The sequence below is a fragment of the Hyperolius riggenbachi genome, chromosome 9, assembly GCF_040937935.1.
Source record: "Hyperolius riggenbachi isolate aHypRig1 chromosome 9, aHypRig1.pri, whole genome shotgun sequence".
In the NCBI taxonomy this organism is placed as follows: Eukaryota; Metazoa; Chordata; class Amphibia; order Anura; family Hyperoliidae; genus Hyperolius; species Hyperolius riggenbachi.
The window spans coordinates 258623778-258649252 of record NC_090654.1 but is presented as its reverse complement, the minus strand read 5'-3'; the positions used below and the strand labels follow the sequence as shown (position 1 = coordinate 258649252).

Genomic DNA, 25475 nt, shown 5'->3' with positions numbered 1-25475 from the left:
AATCAATTTCCACTTACCTGGGGCTTCCTCCAGCCCGTGGCAGGCAGGAGGTGCCCTCGCTGCCGCTCCGCAGACTCCCGGTGGTCTCCGGTGGCGCGCCCGACCTGGCCAGGCCGGCTGCCAGGTCTGGCTCTTCTGCGCTCCAAGGCCCAGAACTTCTGCGTCCCACGCCGGTGCGCTGACGTCTTCGGACGTCCTCCGGGCTCTACTGCGCAGTAGTTCTGCGCCTGCGCAGTAGAGCCCGGAGGACGTCCGATGACGTCAGTGCGCCGGCGTGGGACGCAGAAGTTCCGGGCCTTGGAGCGCAGAAGAGCCCGGCCTGGCCAGGTCGGGCGTGCCACCGGAGACCACCGGGAGCCTGCGGAGCGGCGGCGAGGGCACCTCCTGCCTGCCACGGGCTGGAGGAAGCCCCAGGTAAGTGGAAATTGATTTTGATTTTTTTACCCACCCTCCCTGAACCTTCCCTTTAAGGAACTACAGGTCCCACAATGCATTGCAGGCGTCTTACAGCCCCAGTCATGACTCATAAAGGCAAATGCATTGTGGGACTTGTAGTTACTTAACAGCTGGAGGGCCAAGTTTGCCCACGCCTGCACTAGAAGCATTTTTTCTGAGCGTTTTGGGCCATCTGCGCTTTCTCCCATTTACTTACATTAAAATTGCGATTGACATTGGGAGTGATTTTGATTAAATCTGGTAGAGATCGTTGCTGCAACATGGCCACACGATTGATCGTTATGATCAATCCGGCATGCTGGAAAATCTTGGTTAAAATGTCAGGATCGGTTGCCAAACGGTTAGGTCTTGTGCACATTGTGTTCGACTCGCGTGTCCGTCTGCGTTGGGCTGTTTTTTGAGGCGTCTTGATTTTTTCGATTCCCAGCGATTGGGTGGTCGATTTTGTGCTTCGCAGTTTTCTAAGCATTTTTTCCGAGCGGTTTTGTAATTCACTCCCTGACGCAAGACAGGAAGTGAAATTTGACCCGGAAAATAATAAATACGTATTTATTCTTAAAAACGCAAAAGCAATCGCTACACAAAGCGATTTTGTGAGCATTTTGCATTTCTCCTGTACCTTCCATTTGAGGCGGAATCGCCTCCAAAAAATGCTACACGCACCGCTTTGCTAGCTGCACAGCGCACGACCTGCGCTAATATGAACCTTCTCATAGACACACATTGTCGATGCGGTCGGGGGATGTTTTTAATAACTGCACGCGGGCGGAAAAAAAGCTGGAAACTCCTGCAGTGTGAACAAGCTGTAATGGTGTTCGGGACGTATACACAGTTACATGGAGGCAGCGGCGCTAGTATGGTTTCCAATAGATTTCATTTTGAAATCTGTCTACAGTGTGTGGGCAGGTAGATTGCTCTCTGATCAGATTCCATCAGAGCAATCTATTTGATGGTTGGTCTGGTGGCTATCATCTAATGTATGGCCACTTTAAGGTGGACCTGAACTCTCGCACAGGACAGAAGAAAAGCCGAGAGAATTGCACCCTGTATGTATTTAGAGAGTTTAGCCTGTCTAAATTCCCTCTCATCTGTGACTAATCACAAGTTGTAATTTGAGCCCTCTGCTTTGTCAGCTGACTGCCATGGCAGAGAGCTAATATTTGTTTAGATCAGTTTCTTGCATTGAAATACTGGGTGTGCATACCTCATTTTGTAAATAGAGAGCTAATTGATAAACACAGAATGTTAACCCTATGTCTGCTTTCGTGACTGCAGGAAGTAGACAAACTGCAGATTTATTTGAGGATTTGTATCAGTTGTAACAAAAAGCAATGTTTCTCCCATTTAAAGGTTATTATGCTGGTGCTTATCTTTTAGATGAGAGGAAATTCTGGCTTTAAGCCTGCATAACACTGTTTCTTATGCTCATATGTACAACACTCATCTATTAGTGTAAGGTAATATAAAATCAGCACTGGGAAGTGGTGCAAGTGATCATTTCATTGCAATGATTGCTTTGATGTGGCCTCAGTCTATATAGTTGGTAAATTAGTTTGATCTGATTGACCATACAGTAAATGATTCTATTGTTGGAAACCTTCATAGCAAAAGGGAAAAAAAAAATAAGCAGAAGAAGCCGATCTTCCCATGTCTGTCAGAGGTACACCGCGGAAGCCAGGTATATTTTAAACCAAGCTCTGTTCAAAATCTTCCTGTATGAGTCATAAGCAAGCCACAGGCCAGCCCCGAAGTTTACTCACTGAGGAATAAAACTTCACACAATGGTCTCACCAAATCCTCCGGAATGAATGAGGGGAGTGTGGTGAGGTTTGGTGAGGGCACTTTATGAAGATGTACTCCTGTGTGAGGAAAATGTGGGGCCTGTTTGTAGATTACTTGTCACTCATGTTGAAAGATTTTGTACAGTATGGGATAATTATGTTTCTAGGCTACGTTTCCACTAGTGCGTAGCGATTTTGTTACGGGCAACGGGTAAATGAATTTGTATGTGTAGTAACGTGAAAACACACAAAGTTTTGCAGATTTTTCAAATTATGCGGGGGGGGGGGGGGGGGGGTTACCATGTCAGTGCCTGTGCTTTTTTTTTTTTTTTTTTTTTTTTTTTTTATTTTAATTAACAGAGTACAGAGAGGCCATCTTTGGGAGCATTCAGGTTCCCGAAGATTGCTGAAGCCTCCTACAGCGGCGGCAGTAAGCGGTCTCCAACCCATCAGAGACTAATGACGGGCGTCCAGCACTGGAACACGGGAGCCGTAGGAGGAACAGGAAGGTTCTGTAGGTCCTGCTTTACTTACCTGTCTTCGGACATCTCGAGTCCTCTGCTCCACCTCCAGCGTGACTCCTAGCCGAAGAGGAAAAGTTGGAGTTTTAACGCAGTGCAATAATAAGTGCATCTTGCATAGAGCGAAAATGATGAAGGCAGATAAAAGTTGCTGGGTAGATTCTGAGTCTTTATTTAGACTCCTAATCATTGTATTGGCGGTGAGTGATGTGAATGGGGATCTCATCAGATAATAAGCAGTGCCACAAGTGACGGGTCCGAGAGGCACAGGAATAAATAAAGCCTGAAAGAAAGGCCTGCTACTGTTTATTCTGTATGGTACCACTGGCTGCCTGAATAATCAGTTAGCTTCTGTGCTGATGATAGTGATCAAGACTGCCTGATACAGAGCTCATCCATCAGCCTGAGAATACACAGCTTTATTGTGCCTCCTGTACTGTGCAGTGTGACTGCTCTGAACAACTTACTCTAGTCTCTCTTACGGTGCCCATACATTAGAAAGATTATGGGCAGATTCGACCAAGAGACAAATTTATCTCTAATCGAATATGATTAGAGATAAATTTGTCTCAAGTTAAATCTGACCATACACTACAGGCCGAATCCTGTCCGATTTCAGCACGAAATATTCATGGAATCGGCTGAGCCGCCGCATACGCTGGCCCCAAAATGTATAAATGTATGTAGTGTAGTGCATTTATACATTACCTGTCGTGTAGTAGCTTCCGCATGGTGTCCGTCCATCTTGCCGGGTAAGCCGCATACACGTTACCGGCGCATAGCGTCTGACGTCACACTATGCGCTGCCGACGTGTATGTGGAAACCGGTGAGATGGACGGAGACCGTGCGGAGGCTGACACCGGACAGGTAATGTATAAATGCACTACACTACATACATTTATACCTTGCAGCTGCGGGGTTTTCGTTGTCTTGTCGCTCATTTGCAATTCGGCCGCCGTACCGCCGCGCACCCGACCAACCAACTTTGGCCCGACATCTTGCAGCACGCGTGATCGACCGTGTGGCCAATTTCTGTCCCGAAATTGGTCACTTTGTTGGTCGGGCATGCACTTGGCAGCACCAATTTTCGTCCAATTCGATTATAATCGAATTGGATGGTCGATTGGTTGGTTGGCTAGTGTATGCCCCCTTTATTCTGAAGACGTTTTTATCATCTGGATATTATGTTGTGATTGTATTGACGCATACAGTTGGTGATTCTGGAAATGCTGTCGGTCCCCTACTTACAAACCGGTTATGTTCCGGGAGCTTGTAAATTGTTTGTAAGCAGAGTACCGTGTTAAACAGGGTGAAATGTGGATAAATGATTTACTTTTGGACATATAGTATAAACTACGTTTTTCTTTTTAATTTATTTTAAACCACTTACAATAGTTTATACAGCACTGTAGCGTAATAACAAAAAAAAAAAATCAGTAATTTATGGAAACTATTTTGTTTGTATGGAAAATTGTAGTAATTTGTAAGTAGGGGACTGCCTGTAGTTGAAATAATTTATTTTTGAAGGACAACTGAAGTGAGAGGGATATGAAGGCTGCCATATTTATTGCCTCTTAAGCAATACCAGTAGCCCTGCTGATCCTCTGCCTCTAATACTTTTAGCCATAGACCCTGAACAAGCATGCAGCAGGGCGTTTCTGACATTATTGTTAGATCTGACTGAATTAGCTTAGCTGCATGCTTGTTTCTGGTGTTATGTAAGGTGCGTACACCCGCACTACCAAAGGCAACGACGGGTCTGCTGGACCCTCCCGCTGGGCGGTCTTTAGCCGACAGTATGAAGAGCAAAGAAAGAGAATAAAGTTGGAGCCCAACCTGGAACTATCCAGGAAGACAACCTGTATAGTGCTTTTACAGCTTGACTATGGGGACAGGTTCACTTTAATTGCGGTCCTTTCTATTCGATGTAGTCCAGATTTGCTGGGTTAATCAGCATGGAGATGCTTAAAAATCCCAGAAGATGTCTTAGTAAATTAGGCTCTACATCAACCCCAAGTTGTCCATTAATCAATAATGTAATTATACTGCATTACTGTTTATGTCCGCTATAAAGAGATGTGGCTGCTTGAGCTGATACTGCAATGGGAGTAACAAATAGGCATAAAGATACCTAGCATCCCTCCCTGTAGAGTGAATTGCAGTAATGGACTGTAAAGGGGAACTTTTACTTCCTGCTTTGTGCAGACTTGTGCACTAACCAGATAGAGAGGAGAATTTTGGCTATCTTTAACACCAACCTGGGTACTGTTGGCTTTTATTAAATAGCCTAAAAAATGAACGTTAGAGCAGCTGCAGGCTGAAGATCTAAACTATTTAACAACCTTCATAAGGAACTTTACTGAACATAACTTTTTTTGTTTCTCTTTTTTTTACAAAATTCCTAAATTATTTATAAACTTAGTGTTTCCCCATTGTAATTTTTTCCCTCAGCCTGGTTTACATTCTTTAATGTATCACAGATAGCTGCATTGTGACCTCCTGTAATAGTTCGCATAGTTCAGGCAGACTTCCCACAGCCTGCAGCTAGGATTGCCTAGGGTTGGGTTTTGTAACTGAAGCATATCTAGCAATGCAGCACATGTTGCAAGAATCATCTATTTAACCCCTTTAGGCCATGTAAGTGCTGGAAAACTGAATGTATAATGGCTGGCAGGATAGTGATGTAGATAGGCCATCAGTCCTCTAAGCCTATCCTGCTGGCCTGGATATTCTACATTCAGGGCCTAGTCTTCCTCATTCTTGTTTTCCTATTGATTGGGAGCTAAGGTTTCCTGTGTGCAATCTATAAACATCTGGCCTGCTTTTTCTTGTAACATGCCACTCACTTGCTAGGATCTGAGATCACTCCAGTGTATGGTGTCTTGGATGCAACATCTCTGCTGACTGCTGAGTGGAACGCTGGCCAGAATTTTTTAAAATTGACTTTTTTTTTTTTTTTGTAAAGCAGGTGGAGATGTAGGAATAAACACACTCAGGGCCCGTTTCCACTTGTGCGGTGCGAATCGCCGCGGTAAAAAAATTTGCATGCGGATGCGAATATTGCATGCGGTTGTATGCGAATTTTCGTACGAATTCGCATGAATGACGCTGTATGCAAATTTAACCATGGCAGTGCCGGTGTGCATTTCCATTGATTTCCATGCGAATTCGCATGAAAATTCGCATACCAAAGCTGCAGGCGATTTCCCTATTAAATACATTAGCGGCGATTCGCATGCATTCCACTCGCAGGCGAATTCTGCGGCTCTTTTGTGCGGTTTTTCACCGCTGAAAAAAACGCACCTCAACAATGCTACAGTGGAAACAGGCCCATCCACTTGCATTACATGTGTGAATCCGCATGCGTTGGACGCATGCGGATTCACGATAGTGGAAACGAGCCCTCAATCATTGTTCAGATTATCAGGGTATGGAGATTTTATAGGCGGAGAAAGTAATTATATGCATGGGAGAGAATACTTAACCTCCTTAGCGGTAACCCCGAGTCAGGCTGGGCCAGCGTCTGACTCGTGGTAGCTGCCGGGAGATCTGTGCAGAGCCTGTGCGCAGCGGGTGTTTAACTCTCCTCCCTGGGATCCAGATGCCAGCAGCCATTCTTCTTCTGGTCCTCTGAGGCTCTCGATCCCTCTAGTGAGATGACAGACGGCAATCTCACTATTTGGTGCAGATCGCCACCCGGTGGATGGAGGGAGAATTGCAGTTCTGGTTCCAGGGCAGATAAGTAATGTGCTTTGCTGCTTCAGATCTATCTAGCTGTATGTTTTTTTTTTTGTTTGTTTTTTCTGCTCTAGGGTTTGAAAGCATGTGAAAAAATTGCACTGCTTTCAGACCCTAACATCCTGACGTAATCCTACTGCCAGGGAGGTTCAAGAGGAACTGTTGGTAAACTGTTTGGTAAAGGAAGAACTTGCGCAAAATGCCAACCACAGCCATAACACTACGTGTGGCATCGTCAGTGCCCGCCTGCCAGGCACCCACAAAGGAGTATGACTCTCATGTTACCTGGATAACTGATCAGCTGCTTTTATTGTGAAAGCTGCTTTGCTTTCAGCTGTCAATGAATTGGAAATGATTAACCCAAATGCCGCATAGGCAGAACCAGAATGTTTGCAGTCGAATCCCAGCCAGGTCATCCTCTGCAAGGAGTTTGTATGTTCCCCTCATGTCTGCGTGGGTTTCCTCCAGGCACTCTGATTTCCTCCAACACCCCAAAAACGTACAGATCATTTAATTGGCTTCCCTCTAAATTGGCCTTAGACTACGATACACGCACTACACGATGCATACATAGACATATGGCTATGGAAGGGATCAGATTGTGAGTCCCTCTGAGGGACAGTTAAGTGACAAGACTATATACTCTGTACAGCGCTGCGTAATGTCGGCGCTACATAAATAAATGGGTAAGATTGATCTACCCTGTTGAATGCATTGTCAATGCAGTTTTAGGCTACTTGCACACCAAGACGTTGCGTTAGGTGCTACGTTAAGGTCGCATAACGTGCACCTAACACAACGTATGGTGCTGCAAGAGCCGATGGTAGAGTGAGCCGTGTTAGGCGGCTCGATTCCTATAATGTCTCCCAGAGTGGCGCTGATTGGCCAGCGGGACCACGTGATGCGGAGCGAGACACTCCGCATCACGTGGTCCCGCCGGCCAATCAGCGCCCGCCAGTGCAGTGAATATTAAGTAGCCATGTGCGTGGCTACTGTAGCTGGCTCTCCCCGCCTCCTCTCCGCCCCCCACTGCGCATGTGCAAACAGTCTAACGCAGCTATAGCCGCTCCAACGCCGTAGCATGCTGCACCTTGCAGAGAACGTGCAGCGTTACATGTAACGCAACGTGGGCTGTGTGAACAGCCCACTTGTGTTACATTGCTGTGCGTTGGGGGAGCGTTACAGGCGCACTAACGTGCGCCTGTAACGTCTTGGTGTGTAAGCAGCCTTAAACACTGCAAAACAACAAAAGTGAAGGCCTGTCTCGCATGAAATGTTTGTATATCATTTGTTTTACAAGAAGAAATGTTTGTCCAGTGTATCATATAACAATCATACTCTGCTTTCTTCTCTAATGGGCAACCACCCACTCTGCGTAGTCTTACCTCCCAAGCTTCACTGCCACAGGAAGTCCCACTCTGTGCGGTCTCTCCTTCCAGCTTCACCGTCAGAGGAAGTCCCACTCTGCGCGATCTCCCCCACCAACTTCACTGCCACAGGGAATGCCACTCTGAAGGAGATAAAAAAGGGTCAATAGTTTATAGATTTTAGCTCTGGCTTACTTCAGTGAGTCTAACTAACTAATATTATAAATGCAAAAGTTTGGATGTTTGTTACTCAATCACACAACAATGGCTGAATCGATTTGAATGAAATTTGGCACACACATAGTACAACACCTTGAATAACACTGTTATTGGCAGGGTTTTCAAACTTTGCACAGTTGGTGACTGGGATTATTATTCAGAAAAGTGGGTGGAGCCTACAAAAGCCAATCAAAATTCACCTATTGGTTTTCAAGGGGAATATTTCATTGCTGCCATTCTTGCACTGTTAATGGCACAAGCCCCAAACCTGGCACAGTTGGTCATTGGGTGACTGGGGTTCAAATTCATAAAAGGGGGTGGAGCCACAAACAGCCAATCAGATTTGTTTCATTTCAATGCAAATTATTGATTCCAAAGACCGCAAAGCTCACAAACTTGGTCATTGAGTAATTGTGGGAGGGGCCAACACCAGCCAAATACATACCCGGGCAACGCCGGACCATCAGCTAGTATAAAATGAAACTGTGGGATAACTAAAACCCATCATTTTTAGATTAAGAAGGATAGATGCAATTGTTTATCTCGTTAGTTTATTTTTCAACTCTGATGTCCTTTTAAGCATGTTCTTGACACTTGATTTGTTTGAAAGGCTGAGATTGTGTTTTCCTGGGACTGTGGCTCCACATTGGTGTGGGGGCTGAGAATTGGCTGACACAAGCTGTTGTCCCATGAGCCGCTGCCTCACCATGTGCAGATAAGCACTCTGTTAGTCAGCGTAGGTCTAAAACATTCCATTGTCCTGTAATGAATAAAAGAAGCGCTTGTCCCATGGTGATGCGCGATGATCTGATGATGCCTCATCCCCAGTGAATGTGCGGCTTTGGAAAGTGGGATGCTGGTAGATGGACGAGTCCCCTGGAAGAATCCTGCTCAATGGGTTTGTTTGTTTGGTTTGCCACTTACACAGTAGCTTCTATTTCTAAAATCCGTAGCTTTTGGGCAAACAGAGATCTGGGTTGTATTTTGTTATTCTGAAAGGTCAGTTCTTGTAGCTAAATGGAGTTCAGTTAAAAGGAGCCAAGATTATTCCTCACTGTTTGCAGACTGGTCTTTAAAGCGGGCCGGAACTCAAAACTTCCTCTCTGCTCTGATACGTAATAGCATAATAACCTTTAAAGAAAAACACTTGTTTGTTACAGCTGATAGAGCTTTTGCAATAAATCTGCAGTGTGTCTACTTCTGGCTTTCATGGAAGCAGACATAAGATTAACATACGGTGTTTATAAATTAGCTGCTCTACCGAGGCAGCCAGCTGACATAGCTAATAGGTCAAATTACAGCTGTGATTAGTCAGATGAGGGGGAAGTAGACTCTATATAAATGCATACCTACAGGGTGCGTTTCTCTCTGTTTTTTTTCTGTCCTGTGCAAGAGTTCAGATCCACTTTAAACGCAGAATACGGGATTTGAAAAACTTTCCTAGCAATGTGCCACATTACGACTAGGGCTGCTGCGGACTGTATACCACGGTTTGATTGTGCATGGTAATCATACCAGGCACAATCTCGTTTTTACCAGTTTTCGGGGGCGGGCCGACATAGCAGTGGGGATGCGACGTGGCGGAGAGCCCACGAACGGCGGGGATGGATAAAGAAATACTCGCCGGGTCCTGCACGCTGTACTGGCTTCATTCTACTTCCTGTTCTTGCTGCCCATTTCCCTGAAACAGCGCCCCCTGAGTGCTATTACAAAGAGATGATGCGCAAGAACAGGAAGAAGAAAGAAGCCAATACAGCGAGCAGGACCCGGCAAGTAAGTAACTGCGTGTCTCCCCCCCCCCCCCGGCTCTCTATACTGCGGGCCCCTATTATGGCTACCTATGCTGTGGCCACCTATCCTGCCTAACCTATCCCTGGCTACCTATGCTACATCCCCCTCCCCTGTACTGCAGACACCTATCCCTGGCTGCCTATGCTGCAGCCACCTAATACTGGTTGCACCTATCCCTGGCCACCTATTACTGGCTACACCTATCCCTGGCTACCTATGCTTCGGCCACCTATTATTGGCTGCACCGATCTCTGGCTACCTATGCTTCGGCCACCTATTATTGGCTGCACCTATCTCTGGCTACCTATGCTGTGGCCACCTATTATTGGCTGCACCTATCTCTGGCTACCTATGCTGCGGCCACCTATTATTGGCTGCACCTATCTCTGGCTACTTATGCTGCGGCCACCTATTATTGGCTGCACCTATCCCTGGCTTCCTATGCTGCGGCCACCTATTATTGGCTGCACCTATCCCTGGCTTCCTATGCTGCGGCCACCTACTACTGGCTACACCTATCCCTGGCTACCTATCCTGCGAGCACCTACTACTGGCTACCTATGCTGCGGCCACCTACTACTGGCTACACCTATTCCTGGCTACCTATGCTGCGGCCACCTACTACTGGCTACACCTATCCCTGGCTACCTATCCTGCGAGCACCTACTACTGGCTACACCTATCCCTGGCTACCTATGCTGCGGCCACCTACTACTGGCTACACCTATCCCTGGCTACACCTATCCCTGGCTACCTATGCTGCGGCCACCTACTACTGGCTACACCTATCCCTGGCTGCCTATGCTGCGGCCACCTACTACTGGCTACACCTATCCCTGGCTGCCTATGCTGCGGCCACCTACTACTGGCTACACCTATCCCTTGCTACCTATGCTGCGGCCACCTACTACTGGCTACACCTATCCCTGGCTGCCTATGCTGCGGCCACCTACTACTGGCTACACCTATCCCTGGCTACCTATGCTGCGGCCACCTACTCTTGGCTACACCTATCCCTGGCTACCTATACTGCGAGCACCTACTACTGGCTACACCTATCCCTGGCTACCTATACTGCGAGCACCTACTACTGGCTACACCTATCCCTGGCTACCTATGCTGCGGCCACCTACTACTGGCTACACCTATCCCTGGCTGCCTATGCTGCGGCCACCTACTACTGGCTACACCTATCCCTGGCTACCTATGGTGCGGCCACCTATTACTGACTTCACGTGTAACGCCATGCAATTTCCCATCAAGATAAGTCAAATCAACTATTTCCAACACTTAAGGAAGGGCTCCGCCCGAAACATGTTGTGTATCCTGTGACTCCAATACAGCTTGTTGCTGCACAGCTCCTGAGTGCCGTGTCCTTCTTTGCTATTGTGACTATTTCCAACAGGTCTGATCTGATTTCCAATCATTTTTCTGATCAATTTTTAGATCACTTCGGAAATCAGATCGGACCTGGTGGAAATAATGGATTCCACTCCTCTCTCACAGGGAATTGCATGTGTACCAGTCACACTGAAGCGGAAAAAACCTTATGATGAATTGTATGTGTAGTACGGATAATTCATAGAACATTAGTAGCAAAGAAAAGGCTCATATTTTTATTTTCACTTTATATAGCTGTTTTTCAGTAACATTGCATCATTCTCTAATATTTGCAGTTTACAAATTACAGTCTGTATTTTAAAAGATAAAAAGGAGCAGAGCTTATGACCCTTTGAACTTACTGGCGGAAAAACTTGAAATAAACCAGAAAGGGTTAGACAGGTTGAGATAAGTGCTTCAGGAAATAGCACTGCTCTATGACTAAATTAGTCGGAGGGCTCAGAGAAGCTCTTTTGCATAGATGACGACTAAATGTTCTTAACTCTTCCTGTACTGGAAACCATGAGACTCATATCTGTGCTATTAATGTTTTATTCCTTAGCTGTACTACACATACAAATCAATATATCATAAGTTTATTTTCACTTCAGATTCCCTTTAAACCTTGGCGTCTTCAGTGATATTTTGGCTTCAGAATCGGCTTGCAATCTGCTCCTGATCTGCAGATGGCTGCCCTAGCTTCTTATGGCTGTGCCCGGTATGAAGCTGAATGCTCTGTCAGTTGGAATCACTGTGAAGTGGTTTATTTAGGCACGTAATAGAATGGACAGGGAGCTTTTATATCTCCTATCAGCAGTGACTGCCGACATTTCCAATAACTGTGCCCTTTGTCAACAGTTTGATGTGAAAAATAAATACTGATGTTTGGTGTCCTAGCTGCTCTCTGTTCTGTGAAAAGGATTTTTTTTCAGTAGACTCGGGCCCCGTTCACATTGCACGAGTAACTGTCCGTGTTTCGGGAACGTGTGCGGGAGGCAGAAACGCGTGACATCAGAAGTGCGTAGACTGCACTGTCTGATGTTCACACTGCATGCGTTCCGGACCAGTGCGATCCACGAACGCATGCTGAATGCATTTTCCCAAAACGCGCAGCTGACCCATTCACTACAGTGAATGGGTATCGGCCATGCAACGCATGCAAATGCAGATGGCGTGTGTTCGTATGCGCTACGTTCTAATCGCACGGCCATCTGCGTTTGGTAATATGAACCTAATGAGGCCTAATGCCTGGTACACACCATGTAAGTTCCCATCAGATAGACGGGCCAAATCTATTTCCGAAAGGTCCGATCTGATTTTTGGTCTTTTTTCTGATCGGTTTCCCGATCATTTCTATACAAAATCTGTAAAAAATAAATAAATAACATTGTGTTCTAGGCAGTAAGCCTCGTACACTGTTAGGCCTGAAAGCCACTAGGTGCGCTTTTCTGAGGCTTTGTGATTTGAAAAGCTCTTGTGAATGGAATGCTATGGGTGTGATCCCACTAGAGCGATGTGATTTTATAAAAATCCCCCACAGCATTGCATTGGCAAGAGCATTTTCTTAGAAAAGGCTGCTAGTGGGTTTGACCCCTTAGACTGCTTTCAGCCAAGGTGGCCGATTGGGGGGGGGAGGGGCAGCAGCAGCCGCCGCCATCTTGACTGATACTCTAGTGTGGGTACAGGTATCACCCGAGGTTTGCCAAGGTTTCTAAAAGGATAACTGAAGCAAGAAACAGTGGCTGCCATATTTATTTACTATACCAGTTGCTTGGCTGTCTTTCTGATCTGTTTGGCTGCAGTAGTGTCTAAATCACACACCTGAAACAAGCATGCAGCTTATCCAGTAAGACTGGTGCCTGCAGTTTTAAAGGAGACGTGAGAGGGAGCGGCTGGTGCCTGCAGCTGTAAAAGAGGATGAGTGAGGGGGAGCGGCCGGTGCCTGCAGCTGTAAAGGATGAGTGGGAGGGAGCTGCTGGTGCCTGCAGCTGTAAAGGAGGATGAGTGGCAGGGAGCGGCTGGTGCCTGCAGCTGTAAAGGAGGATGAGTGGGAGGGAGCTGCCGGTGCCTGCAGCTTTAAAGGAGGATGAGTGAGGGGGAGTGGCCGGTGCCTGCAGCTGTAAAGGAAGATGAGTGAGAGGGAGCAGCTGTAAAGGAGGATGAGTGGGAGGGAGCTGCTGGTGCCTGCAGCTGTAAAGGAGGATGAGTGAGGGGGAGCGGCCGGTGCCTGCATCTGTAAAGGAGGATGAGTGGGAGGGAGCGGCCAGTGCCTGCAGCTGTAAAGGAGGATGAGTGAGGGGGAGCGGCTGGTGCCTGCAGCTGTAAAGGAGGATGAGTGGGAGGGAGCGGCCGGTGCCTGCAGCTGTAAAGGAGGATGAGTGGAAGTGGCCGGTGCCTGCAGCTGTAAAGGAGGATGAGTGAGAGGGAGCAGCTGTAAAGGAGGATGAGTGGGAGGGAGCTGCTGGTGCCTGCAGCTGTAAAGGAGGATGAGTGGGAGGGAGCGGCCGGTGAGTTCAGCTGTAAAGGAGGATGAGTGGCAGGGAGCGGCCGGTGCCTGCAGCTGTAAAGGAGGATGAGTGGGAGGGAGCTGCTGGTGCCTGCAGCTGTAAAGGAGGATGAGTGGGAGGGAGCTGCTGGTGCCTGTAGCTGTAAAGGAGGATGAGTGAAGGGGAGTGGCCGGTGCCTGCAGCTGTAAAGGAGGATGAGTGGGAGGGAGCTGCTGGTGCCTGCAGGTGTAAAGGTGTAGTTGAGGGGTAACAAAGTGATACTATATAAGACTTCATACTAGAAAATAATCTTATTTCTCAGCATCAGGTTTACTAAGGACAGGTCCTGTTTGACTAACATGCTCAGCTTTTATGAGGTAGTGAACACTAATGTGAATATTGGGAATGCTGTAGATGTGATATACTTGGATTTGCAAAGGCCTTCCACATTGTTCCCCACAATCGTCTGGTGCAATAGTTGAGATTGCAAGGACTGGGGAACAGTCAGTGTTTTCTGTCCATGCACAGAGTTGTGGTCAATGGATCATATTCAAAATGGGTGGCTGTTAGCAGTGGGGTCCCACAGGGGTCTGTTCTGGGTCCAGTGCTCTTCAATTTGTTTATTAATGACATAGTAGATGCAGTAGAAAGCAATGTTGCTATCTTTGCAGATGATACAAAATTGTGCAGAATCATCAACTCTCAGGAAGATAGTGACCTATTACAACAGGATCTGGATAGGATGGCTATATGGGCACATAAATGGCAGATGAAATTCAATGTTGAAAAATGTAAAGTCTTGCATTTTGGTTGTACCAATGGTCTAGCACCATACAAAATAAACGGGATACAGATGGGGACATCAAACTTGGAGAAGGACTTGGGAGTACTCATTGACAGCAAGGTAAATAATCGTATTCAATGCCAAGCCGCTGCAGCTAAAGCTAATAATTTGGGATGCATTAGAAGAGTAATAAAAACTAAAGATGCTAGCATAATATTGCCCCTGTTTAACTCTTTAGTAAGGCCACATCTGGAATATGGAATCCAGTTCTGGGCACCACATTACAGGAAAGATATTGCAGTTTTAGAGCAGGTGCAGAGACGAGCAACAAAATTGATACGTGGGATGGAAGGTCTCACTTACCAAGAAAGGTTAGATAAACTGGGTTTATTTAGTCTGGAGATAAGAGGCCTTAGAGGGGATCTAAGTAACATGTATAAATACATCAGAGGGCAATATAATAGCTTGGCGGATGAGTTTTTTTTTGTACCTAGGACATGATCTGCGCATTGAAGGAAAAACGTTTCGGCCATTTATTTAGGAAAGGGTTCTTTACAGTAAGAGCGATTTTAAGATGTGGAATGCATTGCCACAGGAAGTAGTTAGGGTAAATTCTATATCTGCATTTAAAGGGGGCTTAGAGGCTTTCCTTGCATTGAGAAATTCATGGCTATAAATGCTAGGTAATGCCCGATGGTGTTGATCCAGAGATTGTATCTGATTGCCATCTAAAAACGGGCTGCAGGCCACCCTCACAAACCCCTCCCGCCCGTGTCCGCCTTCGCCGGCCGCATGTCAGCGCACATGCACGCCTGGCCCTGTCCTGCTCCTGTCTTAATGGCTGCCTGTACTACACATGCGCAGTAGCGCAAAAGCACGGACACGAGGACCGGAGGGGACGCAGAGCCACAGGAGTTTTATAGTATAGGATGGTGTGATTTAGACACTACTGCAAATAGACCAGCAGGGCTGCCAGGCAACTGGTATTGTTTAACCACTTGAGGACCGTGGTGTTAAAACCACCCCCCCCCCCCCCATTTCTGACACGCCCCATCTCCCGCCTGATCGTTTCGCCACTCGATTCTGCATTGAGGACAATGGAAAAAGATAAGAAAAAACGAGCGGAAGATAAGAGAATCGCCTGTGGAATCGAGGGGCAAAATCAAACCGTGTACGCCCAGCATAAGGCCACGCTGCAGGGCTGTACTACTCGGCACACAAGTAATCCCCCCCCCCCCCCCCCCTTCTCTACTCACCAATAGAGCTTTCTGTTGGTGGGGTCCGATCGCTTCCCCCAATGTTTGTTTGTTTTTTTATAAATATTTTTCTTCCCCCAACCCCGCCCCCCCGTTAGCCTATCACATCAATCGGCTGTGATAGGCTTCAGCCTATCATAGCGGATCGCTCCTGTGTCCCCCAGGGGTACAGCTGTGTCACACGGCTTTCCCCACTACATCGCTGTCTTCAATCACAGCGCTGTACAGCAGTATTAGACTTCGGTTTCACCATCTAACAGTCTCCGAGGGGCTGGGAGACTGATGGCAGGGGCGGAGCTCCATCATCCATGCGGAGATTTGCGCGCTGATGCCCGCGATCCATTGCAATCCCCATTCCCAGCCATTCACACCATTCAGCATGGAGTGGTCCTGGGGCTGCTGCATGGATCAGTCATTGGACAGTTAAAACGAAATAAATGTCCGCCTCTATATCTCTTTCACTTCGGTTGTCCTTTAAATTCTATGGATGTGTCACCGACATAAGCTCAGAAACGCTATTGTTGTGTGATCCAGTCATGCATCAGCAGTGGAGCTGGTGACGCAGTCTTCTTGGATTTAGCCTAGTAGAATGACTTTTTTCCTCATTGCGCTCTGATAGGACTGTTCTAAAACCGTGTAGTGTAAAAACGTTCCTTTGCTGCTACTTTGATGACCAAATATAGTGCGGCATGTCTGCATACTGTATCCAGGCCCGGCCAAGTGGCTGGCACTGCTTCTTGCGCTAAATCCAGCCGTGTTTATAAATGTATGTTTAAAAATAACATTAAGCCATTTTCCTGGTGCTGCCGCTTGTCATAAAAATAAAGCTGCAGATGGGTGTGAGTTTGCTTCTGCAGTCCTGAAAATGTTCTGAGGAGTGCTGGTCACACCCATCCAGTCCCCAGTGCCTGCTTAGCAGGGCTGAACCGCAGAGATCAGCTTCAACCACTTCAAGAAAATGTCCTGGAATCTTAGACTAGAACAAATAAACAGTCATTACAGAGAAAAAAACAAAGTAATACAGTACTGGTGTTTTGCTAGTAGATCATTGAGATGCAAATAATACTGAGTTGGTGCAGGATTATGTATGCAAATATATTCAGCTTGAAAATGTATTAGGTTAGCAGATCTCATCTTAAAGAGGAACTCCAGTGAAAATAATGTAATAAAAAGTGTTTCATTTTCACAATTATGTATGAATGATTTAGTCAGTGTTTGCCCATTGTAAACATTTTTAAATCCCTGATTTTCATTCTGACATTTATTACATGGTGACATTTTTACTGTTGGCAGGTGATGTAGCTGCTGCATGATTTTTTTGGCAGTTGGAAACAGCTGTAAGGCTGGTTTCACACCAAGACGTTGCGTTTTAGGGGACGTTAAGGTCGCATAACGTGCCCCTAACGCAACGCCTGGTGGTGTTGGAGCAGGACACTACCAAGAGCCGCGTTACAAGCAGCTCTTGGTGCGCCTGCTCTGTCTGAGGCACTGCGGAAGACCACGTGAGCGGAGCTCTCCGCATCACGTGGTCCCGCCAGCCAATCAGCGGCTGCTCCAAGAAGAAAACACTGCAAGTGCAGTGAATATTAAGTAGCCATGTGCCTGGCTACGTAGCGGCCTCTCCCCGCCTCCTCTCCGCCCATAAAAAATAAAAAACCCACCCGTACTGAGCATGTGCAATCAGTCTAATGCGGCTTTGCCGCGTGTAAAGTGCTGCATGCAGTACATTATCAGGACGTGCTGCGTTACAATGTAACGCAATGTGGGCACTGTGAACAGCCCATTGATTTTTCATTGCTGTGTGTTACAGGCTGCTCTAACGTGCGCCTGTAACGTCTCACTCTGAAACCAGCCTAAACCGCTATTTCCCACAATGTAGCAACAATGTAGCAAGGTTCCCAGACAGGAAACTGCCAAGCATACGTACTTGTTTCTTTGTGGGAGGGGTTTCACCACAATATCAGCCATACAGTGCCCCCTAATGGTCTGTTTGTGAAAAGGAATAGATTTCTCATGTAAAAGGGGGTATCGGCTACTGATTGGGATAAAGTTCAATTCTTGGTCGGAGTTTCTCTTTAATAACCTGTCCGGTGTCAGCCTCCACACGGTGACCGTCCATCTCGCCGGGTTCTGCATACACACTAATGGCACATAGCGGCTGACGTCAGATGCGATGCGCCACTAGTGTGTATTCAGCTGTTAGAACCCGGTGGGACAGTCACCGCGCGGAGGCTGCTACAGGACAGGTAAATGTATAAATGCACACGGGGGCACATTTATACATTAGGGGGGCAGCGGCGGTGCAGACGCGGCGAGCTCAGACAATTCCCTGAAGATTTCATGCTGAAATTGGACGGGAATCGGCCTGTTATGGACAGCTTCGACAAGAGATCAGATTCGATTAGAGATAAATTTGTCTTTGTCGAATCTGCCCCTAATCGTCAGGTCTATGAGCACCTTTAGAAATGCGGCTTTATAGCACCTAACAGTAGGAATAGTCAGTGAGGTGCAAATAATTACGAGTTGATGCAGTATTATGCAAATTTTGTATGCAAATGTGTGCCGCCTGAAAATGCACCATTAGAATTCCACCTTGGCTGGATATAATTTCCATTTTCAACTAGCATAAATTTGCATCATCCTGCATCAACTCAGAATTGTTTATGAAATAAAGGACCACTCTAGCAAAAAACAGTAAGCAGTTAAAATCTGACAGACCTGACAGGTTTTGGACTAATCCATCTCATTGTTCTCCCCAGAATGGTTTTCCAGCGGGTGGCATGAAAAAGTAGCCGGGTGGGGCGCAACTGTGGGTATGCAAGGTCTGTGCAATACAGCATATGAGGAGGTGAGCCGATGACAGCCGGGTGTTTACCAAAATTAGCCAGCTGGAGCACCCGGCTAAAAGAGCCTAGGGAGAACATTGCATCTCTGCGCGGGGGATTTTCTGGGTTTTCTTTGTTCTCAAAAGCATTTCCTGAACGGCACTTTAACTTCCAAAATAGTAAGATACCAGTAAGCCTCCTTACTCACTTGCACACTGTTTTGTCAGTTAGACTGATGCTATGCATACACGGTGAGATTCTTCCTTATCAATCGAGCCGCTGATGGCTCGATTGATAATATGCGACAGGTCCGATGACCCACCGGATAGATTCCCTGCGGGCGGGGAATCGAGCGGGTGATAAGGAGCGCCCGCGGGGACGAGCAGGAATCGATCCGCGTGGACGAGCAGTGTCGGCTCGATACCTAAACGCACCGTGTATGCTTAGCATTAGCAACTGCTGTTAAGGAAATGCTTTTGAAAAGAAGGAAACCCCTGAGAATCCCCCATGAGGTTATAGACTAGTCCAAAACCTGTTGGTTCTGTCAGGTTTTAACTGCTTACTTATTTTTGCCGGAGTGGTCCATTACGTTAACGCCAGAGCAAGACCTCTCACTGGTCTTTCCCTGCATTTCCAACCCCCAAGTGTCCCGCCCCCCCCCCCCCCCCTCCCCTCCCATGAATTTTGTAGTGAACTCCCCCTTTTTTCCTTCGGTGTTTTTTTTTTTTTTTCTTCTTCTTCTTCTTTGTAGTTTTATTTTTGCTGTAAAAGAGTTTTTTTTAAATTCTCACATTGGAGTAAATAGGGAAAAGCATCAGATATCCAAGTTTGTGATTGGATGAAGTACTGTTCTTTACGTCACTCCTGCTTCCTATGTAAGCTAAAACAAGCCAATCAGAACCATCTCTGTGATCACATGATCAGAGATGTGCTTTCTCATATAGCAGAATTTCTATAGAAGAGTTTGGTCACCTGTATTTGCCAGTCCTGTGTTTGGCTGTCAGAGGGCTGGACAGGAGGGGTTTTACCATTGAAGGGGCTCTCAGCAGCTGAATGGACCAGAATTTCTTTCTGGAGATCTCGAACATTAGACAAAAGAAATCACTTTTCCGTATGTGTAATTATGCCACATCTATTACCGCGAGAGCGAAAGAAATCAAAACCTACGGAACCTTCAAGACATTTGGCTTCCAGCTGGATAATCCTATTCTCTGAGGATTAAGGTAATTTACTTTGTTTTATGGCCCAGAAGTATCCTAGTAATTGAGCATGGGGTTGGGCCAATTTTATAATTATCAGTGTAAATAATACAGTTGGGAGCTAATAATACTCCAAATTGTTCCTCGGAGAGACGTGTTAACAGCTTCACTGCTAAACAAACTGGTCTGGAGAAGATAATGGCTTTCCTACCATAGGATTTACTAGCTGTGCGATAGATAAACCCTCTTTATTTTTTGCTAAAAAGCACTTTGTTGCTTGCACAGCAGACTAGTAGTCTTCCATTGCCACCGGTGGTCTCTAGTTCAGACGACTATGCCTCCGAATGCTTGCCATGAAGTAAACCAGAGACTTCCCTGCTTTTTCTTACCCCTTCTGTTCCTCCGGCAGGATTAAACTGCTTCAGGCCTGACTCCACCCCCCCCCCCTTCCCCCAGTCACTGTACTTACACCACTTTATTTAAAGTGGACCTGAACTCTTGCACAGGACAGACGGAAAACCTAGAGAAATGCACCCTGTATGTATTTATTTTAGCCTGTCTAATTCCCCCTCTGCTGGGACTAAGCACCACTGTCATTTGATCTATCGCCTGTCAGCTCAGGAATCTCCTCTGCCAGGACAGAGCAGCTAATCTGTAAACACAGGATTTTAACCCTATGTCTGCATCCATGAAAGCAGGAAGTAGACACTGCAGATTTATTGCAGGGTTTGTATCGGCTGTAACAAAGTAATGTTTTTCTGTAAAGGTTATTATGCTGTTGCTTATCTTTTTAGAGCAGAGAGGTAGTTCTGAGTCCAGGTCTGCTTTAAATGAGACTGGCCTGAAACCCCAGTGTGACATCATTGCTGAAACTTTGGGGGCTGACTAAAGTACAACAGGGGTAGAAGTGATGCATTGTGGGAGACCACAGTCACTCATTTAAAGCTGAATTATCAGAAATTCCTTCCGTTTTAAGAAGGCAAACTACACTGAAATCGGGAAGAGGGATGCTTTTTTTAGTATTTCTGAGGGGAGCTGAGGACAGAACTCAGTAGGTTAAAAAGTGAACAAGCTTTGATATGTGTGTGTGTGTGGTTTTGTGTGTGTATGTATGTATATATGTATATGTATATGTATATATATATATATATATATATATATATATATATATATATATATATATATATATATATATATATATATATATATATATATATATATATATATATATATATATATATATATATATATATATATATATATATATATATATATATATATATATATATAATTTTTTTTTTTAATTTATTTTTTGTGTGTGGGTGTGTCTGCATGAAAATTGACCTGTGTGTGGAAGCATATTGGTGGTTCTCATTTTGGTGATTTTTCCAGTAAACAGTTGGTTGGGTGTCTAATATGGCCTGTTGGCTCCCTTGGGTCTTAAAGTGGATCCGGGATGAAAAACTAACTATAACAAGTAACTTGTCCATACAGTGGTGTGAAAAACTATTTGCCCCCTTCCTGATTTCTTATTCTTTTGCATGTTTGTCACACTTAAATGTTTCTGCTCATCAAAAACCGTTAACTATTAGTCAAAGATAACCTAATTGAATACAAAATGCAGTTTTAAATGATGGTTTTTATTATTTAGAGAGAAAAAAAAAAACTACATGGCCCTGTGTGAAAAAGTGATTGCCCCCCCTTTGTTAAAAAATAACTTACAGGTGGTTTATTACACCTGAGTTCAATTTCTGTAGTCACCCCCAGGCCTGACTACTGCCACACCTGTTTCAATCAAGAAATCACTTAAATAGGAGCTGACACAGAGAAGTAGACCAAAAGCTAGACATCATGCCAAGATCCAAAGAAGTTCAGGAACAAATGAGAACAAAAGTACTGTAACTGAGATCTATCAGTCTGGTAAAGGTTATAAAGCCATTTCTAAAGCTTTGGGACTCCAGCGAACCACAGTGAGAGCCATTATCCACAAATGGCAAACACATGGAACAGTGATGAACCTTCCCAGGAGTGGCCGGCCGACCAAAATTACCCCAAGAGCGCAGAGAAAACTAATCCGAGAGGCCACAAAAGACCCCAGGACAACATCTAAAGAACTGCAGGCCTCACTTGCCTCAATTAAGGTCAGTGTTCACGACTTCACCATAAGAAAGAGACTGGGCAAAAACGGCCTGCATGGAAGATATCCAAGGGTCAAACCACTTTTAAGCAAAAAGAACATTAAGGCTCGTCTCAATTTTGCTAAAAAAAACATCTCAATGATTGCCAAGACTTTTGGGAAAATACCTTGTGGACCGACGAGACAAAAGTTGAACTTTTTGGAAGGTGCGTGTCCTGTTACATCTGGCGTAGAAGTAACACAGCATTACAGCAGAAGAACATCATACCAACAGTAAAATATGGTGGTGGTAGTGTGATGGTCTGGGGTTGTTTTGCTGCTTCAGGACCTGGAAGGCATGCTGTGATAGATGGAACCATGAATTCTACTGTCTGACAAAAAATCCTGAAGGAGAATGTCCGGCCATCTGTTCGTCAACTCAAGCTGAAGCGATCTTGGGTGCTGCAGCAGGACAATGACCCAAAATACACCAGAAAATTCACCTTTGAATGGCTGAAGAAAAACAAAATGAAGACTTTGGAGAGGCCTAGTCAAAGTCCTGACCTGAATCCTATTGAGATGTTGTGGCATGACCTTAAAAAGGCGGTTCATGCTAGAAAACCCTCAAATAAAGCTGAATTACAACAATTCTGCAAAGATGAGTGGGCCAAAATTCCTCCAGAGCGCTGTAAAAGACTCGTTGCAAGTTATCGCAAATGCTTGATTGCAGTTATTGCTGCTAAGGGTGGCCCAACCAGTTATTAGGTTCAGGGGGCAATTTCTTTTTCACACAGGGCCATGTAGGTTTTGAGGTTTTTTTTTTCTCACTAAATAATAAAAAAACATAATTTAAAACTGCATTTTGTGTTCAATTGTGTTATCTTTGACTAATAGTTAACGGTTTTTGATGAGCAGAAAAATTTAAGTGTGACAAACATGCAAAAGAATAAGAAATCAGGAAGGGGGCAAATAGTTTTTCACACCACTGTATATCTTATCTAAAGTTTAGATAGTTTACACAGCATATCTAGCTACAAACAGCTTCAATAGTTTGATTATTTATTCCTGTGATACAATGAGAGCGGCCATGTTCTGTTTGTCACAGGCTGAGGGCTGGAGATGCTATCAGCTTGCATGTGTGGGTTCGAATCTCGGCTCTGCCTGTTCAGTAAGCCAGCACCTAGCACCTTCAGCAGGAGACCTTAGGCAAGGTTCCCTAACACTGCTACTGCCTATAGAACGCGTCCTAGTGGCTGCAGCTCTGGCGCTTTGAGTCTGCCAGGAGAAAAGCGCTATATAAGTGTTTGTCTTTGTCTTTTGTGTGTAATGTGACAAATTCAGTCCCCTCTCCTCCTCCCTCCGCTTCTGAAATCTCTGGCTAGTAACCTTCTCCTGCCCAGACTGATCTCCCATAAGCCCTTGCTACAGTGCTAAGGCACTCTAAAAAAGCTGTGGGCGAGTCTTGTTTAGTTCATAGGGAGTTAGAGTATTAAAACAAAACAAAAAAGGCATTTGGCTTGAGGATTTCCCTATAAACTATATGAAAGGAACACAATTATGCAATGAGTAAAAGTTTATCTCGGATCCACTTTAAAATCCACAGTGATTTCAAGTCCCATTTGTGTTTTTGCTGCTGGGCCCAGGATTTACCAGAGCAGCCTGTGAGTCACAGATTGCCAGACATCTGCAACCAGCCCGAAGGTCAGCACACACCAATTTTTGTTTTCTTCCCCTCTTGTCTCAGAGCTCCGCGATAGAAAGACAAGCCCATTACGTGCACTGTTAGCGCTTTGCTGACACATAAGAGTTCAGTAGAGGGTCAGTTTGTTTTTCTCTCTATCTCCATGAATTCATTTCCGAATGACATCAACCTTTGTCATTTCTTCCCCCTTTATTTGTTTAAATAGTGTACAAAAAAAATGTTAAATGGTGAAATCACATGATCAGCACTAAACATGCTTGGAAAAAAACAAGTATTTCTGTACCTGTATGAAGGAATGTAAGGTGCTGATGTGGCCATATAAGTGGATAGTGTACCATGTCATACATTTCATCATGTGTTTCAATTAGAAGCTCACTTTCATTAAAATAATATATTTGTTTTTGGAGGTGTTTTAAGCAGGGCTATGGAGTTGGTACAAAAATCATCCGACTCCTCCTCAGGTTATGAAACTTCTGACTCCGACTCTAGGTACCCAACATTACTCCGACTCCTTAGTATAATACTTACCAGGGCTGTGGAGTTGCTACAAAAAACATCTGACGACTTTATGAAACCACCAACTCCAGGTACCCCCAAATTTTTTTTTTTTTTACTTATTTGTGAGAATTTCTATTACTTCCTGTACAGGAAGTTGGAGAAACAGCATTACTTACCTAAGGGGGACTGCGCCTACAGCAATGCATGCCGGGAGATGTAGTCTGTGGCTGTGAGTACAGAGACACAGTGCACGTGCCTTTACCAGGAAAATTAAAATGTGACACTATGCAGGCTCTCCTTCGAGAAGGTGGCTACTTCCATACAGACGAGAGAACAGAGAAGCAGCCCCAACACCCCCGCTCCTCAATGGTACACCGCATTACACCTTCATTTATAATCATTCCTTGGTGCTCAGTTGCCTTTTAAAGAGAACCTGAAATGAGATGAATACAGGGGATGCCATCTTCAGTGTTCTCCCCAGAATTTTTTTCCAGCTGGGTGGCATGACATAGTAGCCGGGTGGCATAAAAAAATAGCCGGGTTGGGCGAGAGAATGCAGGGCTGGTGCTTCTGTGAACACCTCTACTTACAGCATAGGAGGTGAGCCGGTGACAGCTGGGTGGAGCACCAAAACTAGCCGGGTGGAGCACCCAGCTAAAAGAGCCTGAGGAGAACACTGCATCTTCATCCCCTTTAAAACACTGCCAGTTGCCAGTTGCCTGGCTGCCATGCTGAATTTTAAGTCTGGTCTAATTTTCATTGCCCTATCATTAGCCAATTTTAGTACCACTTCCATGTAGTAGGAGAGCTTACAGATTTCAATCCATTCATAGTATTATAAATCTGTTAGACCTCATACTAAGTGGCGGGGTTAAAATTGGCCAATGAAAATTGGATGTGTGTATATACCTTTTTTTAGGCTTTCGTTGTTTGGGTCACACACCTGCAAAAAAGCAATACAACCAATGGAGTCAAACCAGAGTCTCAGCATCTGATCTGCATGCTCATTCTGGGCCAGTGACCTAGTACCCTTACATACTGTGTCTCTTGCATTTTATTACACTTAAAAATATAATTGCTCCCCACACAATACAATTATATTTCTATGCTGCGTTCACATCTGGAGAGCTGCAGCAGGAACCACTGGAGTAACACTGCGTTTACCGGACAACGTGTGTTTACTGTGTCGGTCAAGCAGACCTTTAACCCGCTCTGGACCACGGTAATGAGTCTGACGTATTCTGCGGCTCTCTAACCCTAACGCGGTTTTGATTCTATGACTCCTCTTTCCACGGTCCCGATCTCTGCTCACCGATGCCACAAACTTGGCTGTTGTGAAAGCCACGCATCCTACA

At 45.4% G+C, this 25475-nt stretch overlaps 1 protein-coding gene across 2 annotated transcripts in view; it reads left to right on the top strand.

The window, feature by feature from the left end:
• Nucleotides 1-25475, top strand: part of PELI2 (pellino E3 ubiquitin protein ligase family member 2) — a 105969-nt gene that overhangs the window by 12823 nt on the left and 67671 nt on the right. The window contains exon 1 of one of the 2 annotated variants that reach the window (XM_068254383.1): nucleotides 8882-8981. The exons of the other annotated variant lie outside the window; for it this stretch is intronic. Within the exon in view, the coding sequence (XP_068110484.1) occupies nucleotides 8947-8981 (35 nt within the window). The 5' untranslated portion in view covers nucleotides 8882-8946. Of the gene's footprint in view, nucleotides 1-8881; nucleotides 8982-25475 lie in introns of those variants that run through there. 2 annotated transcript variants of the gene reach the window in all.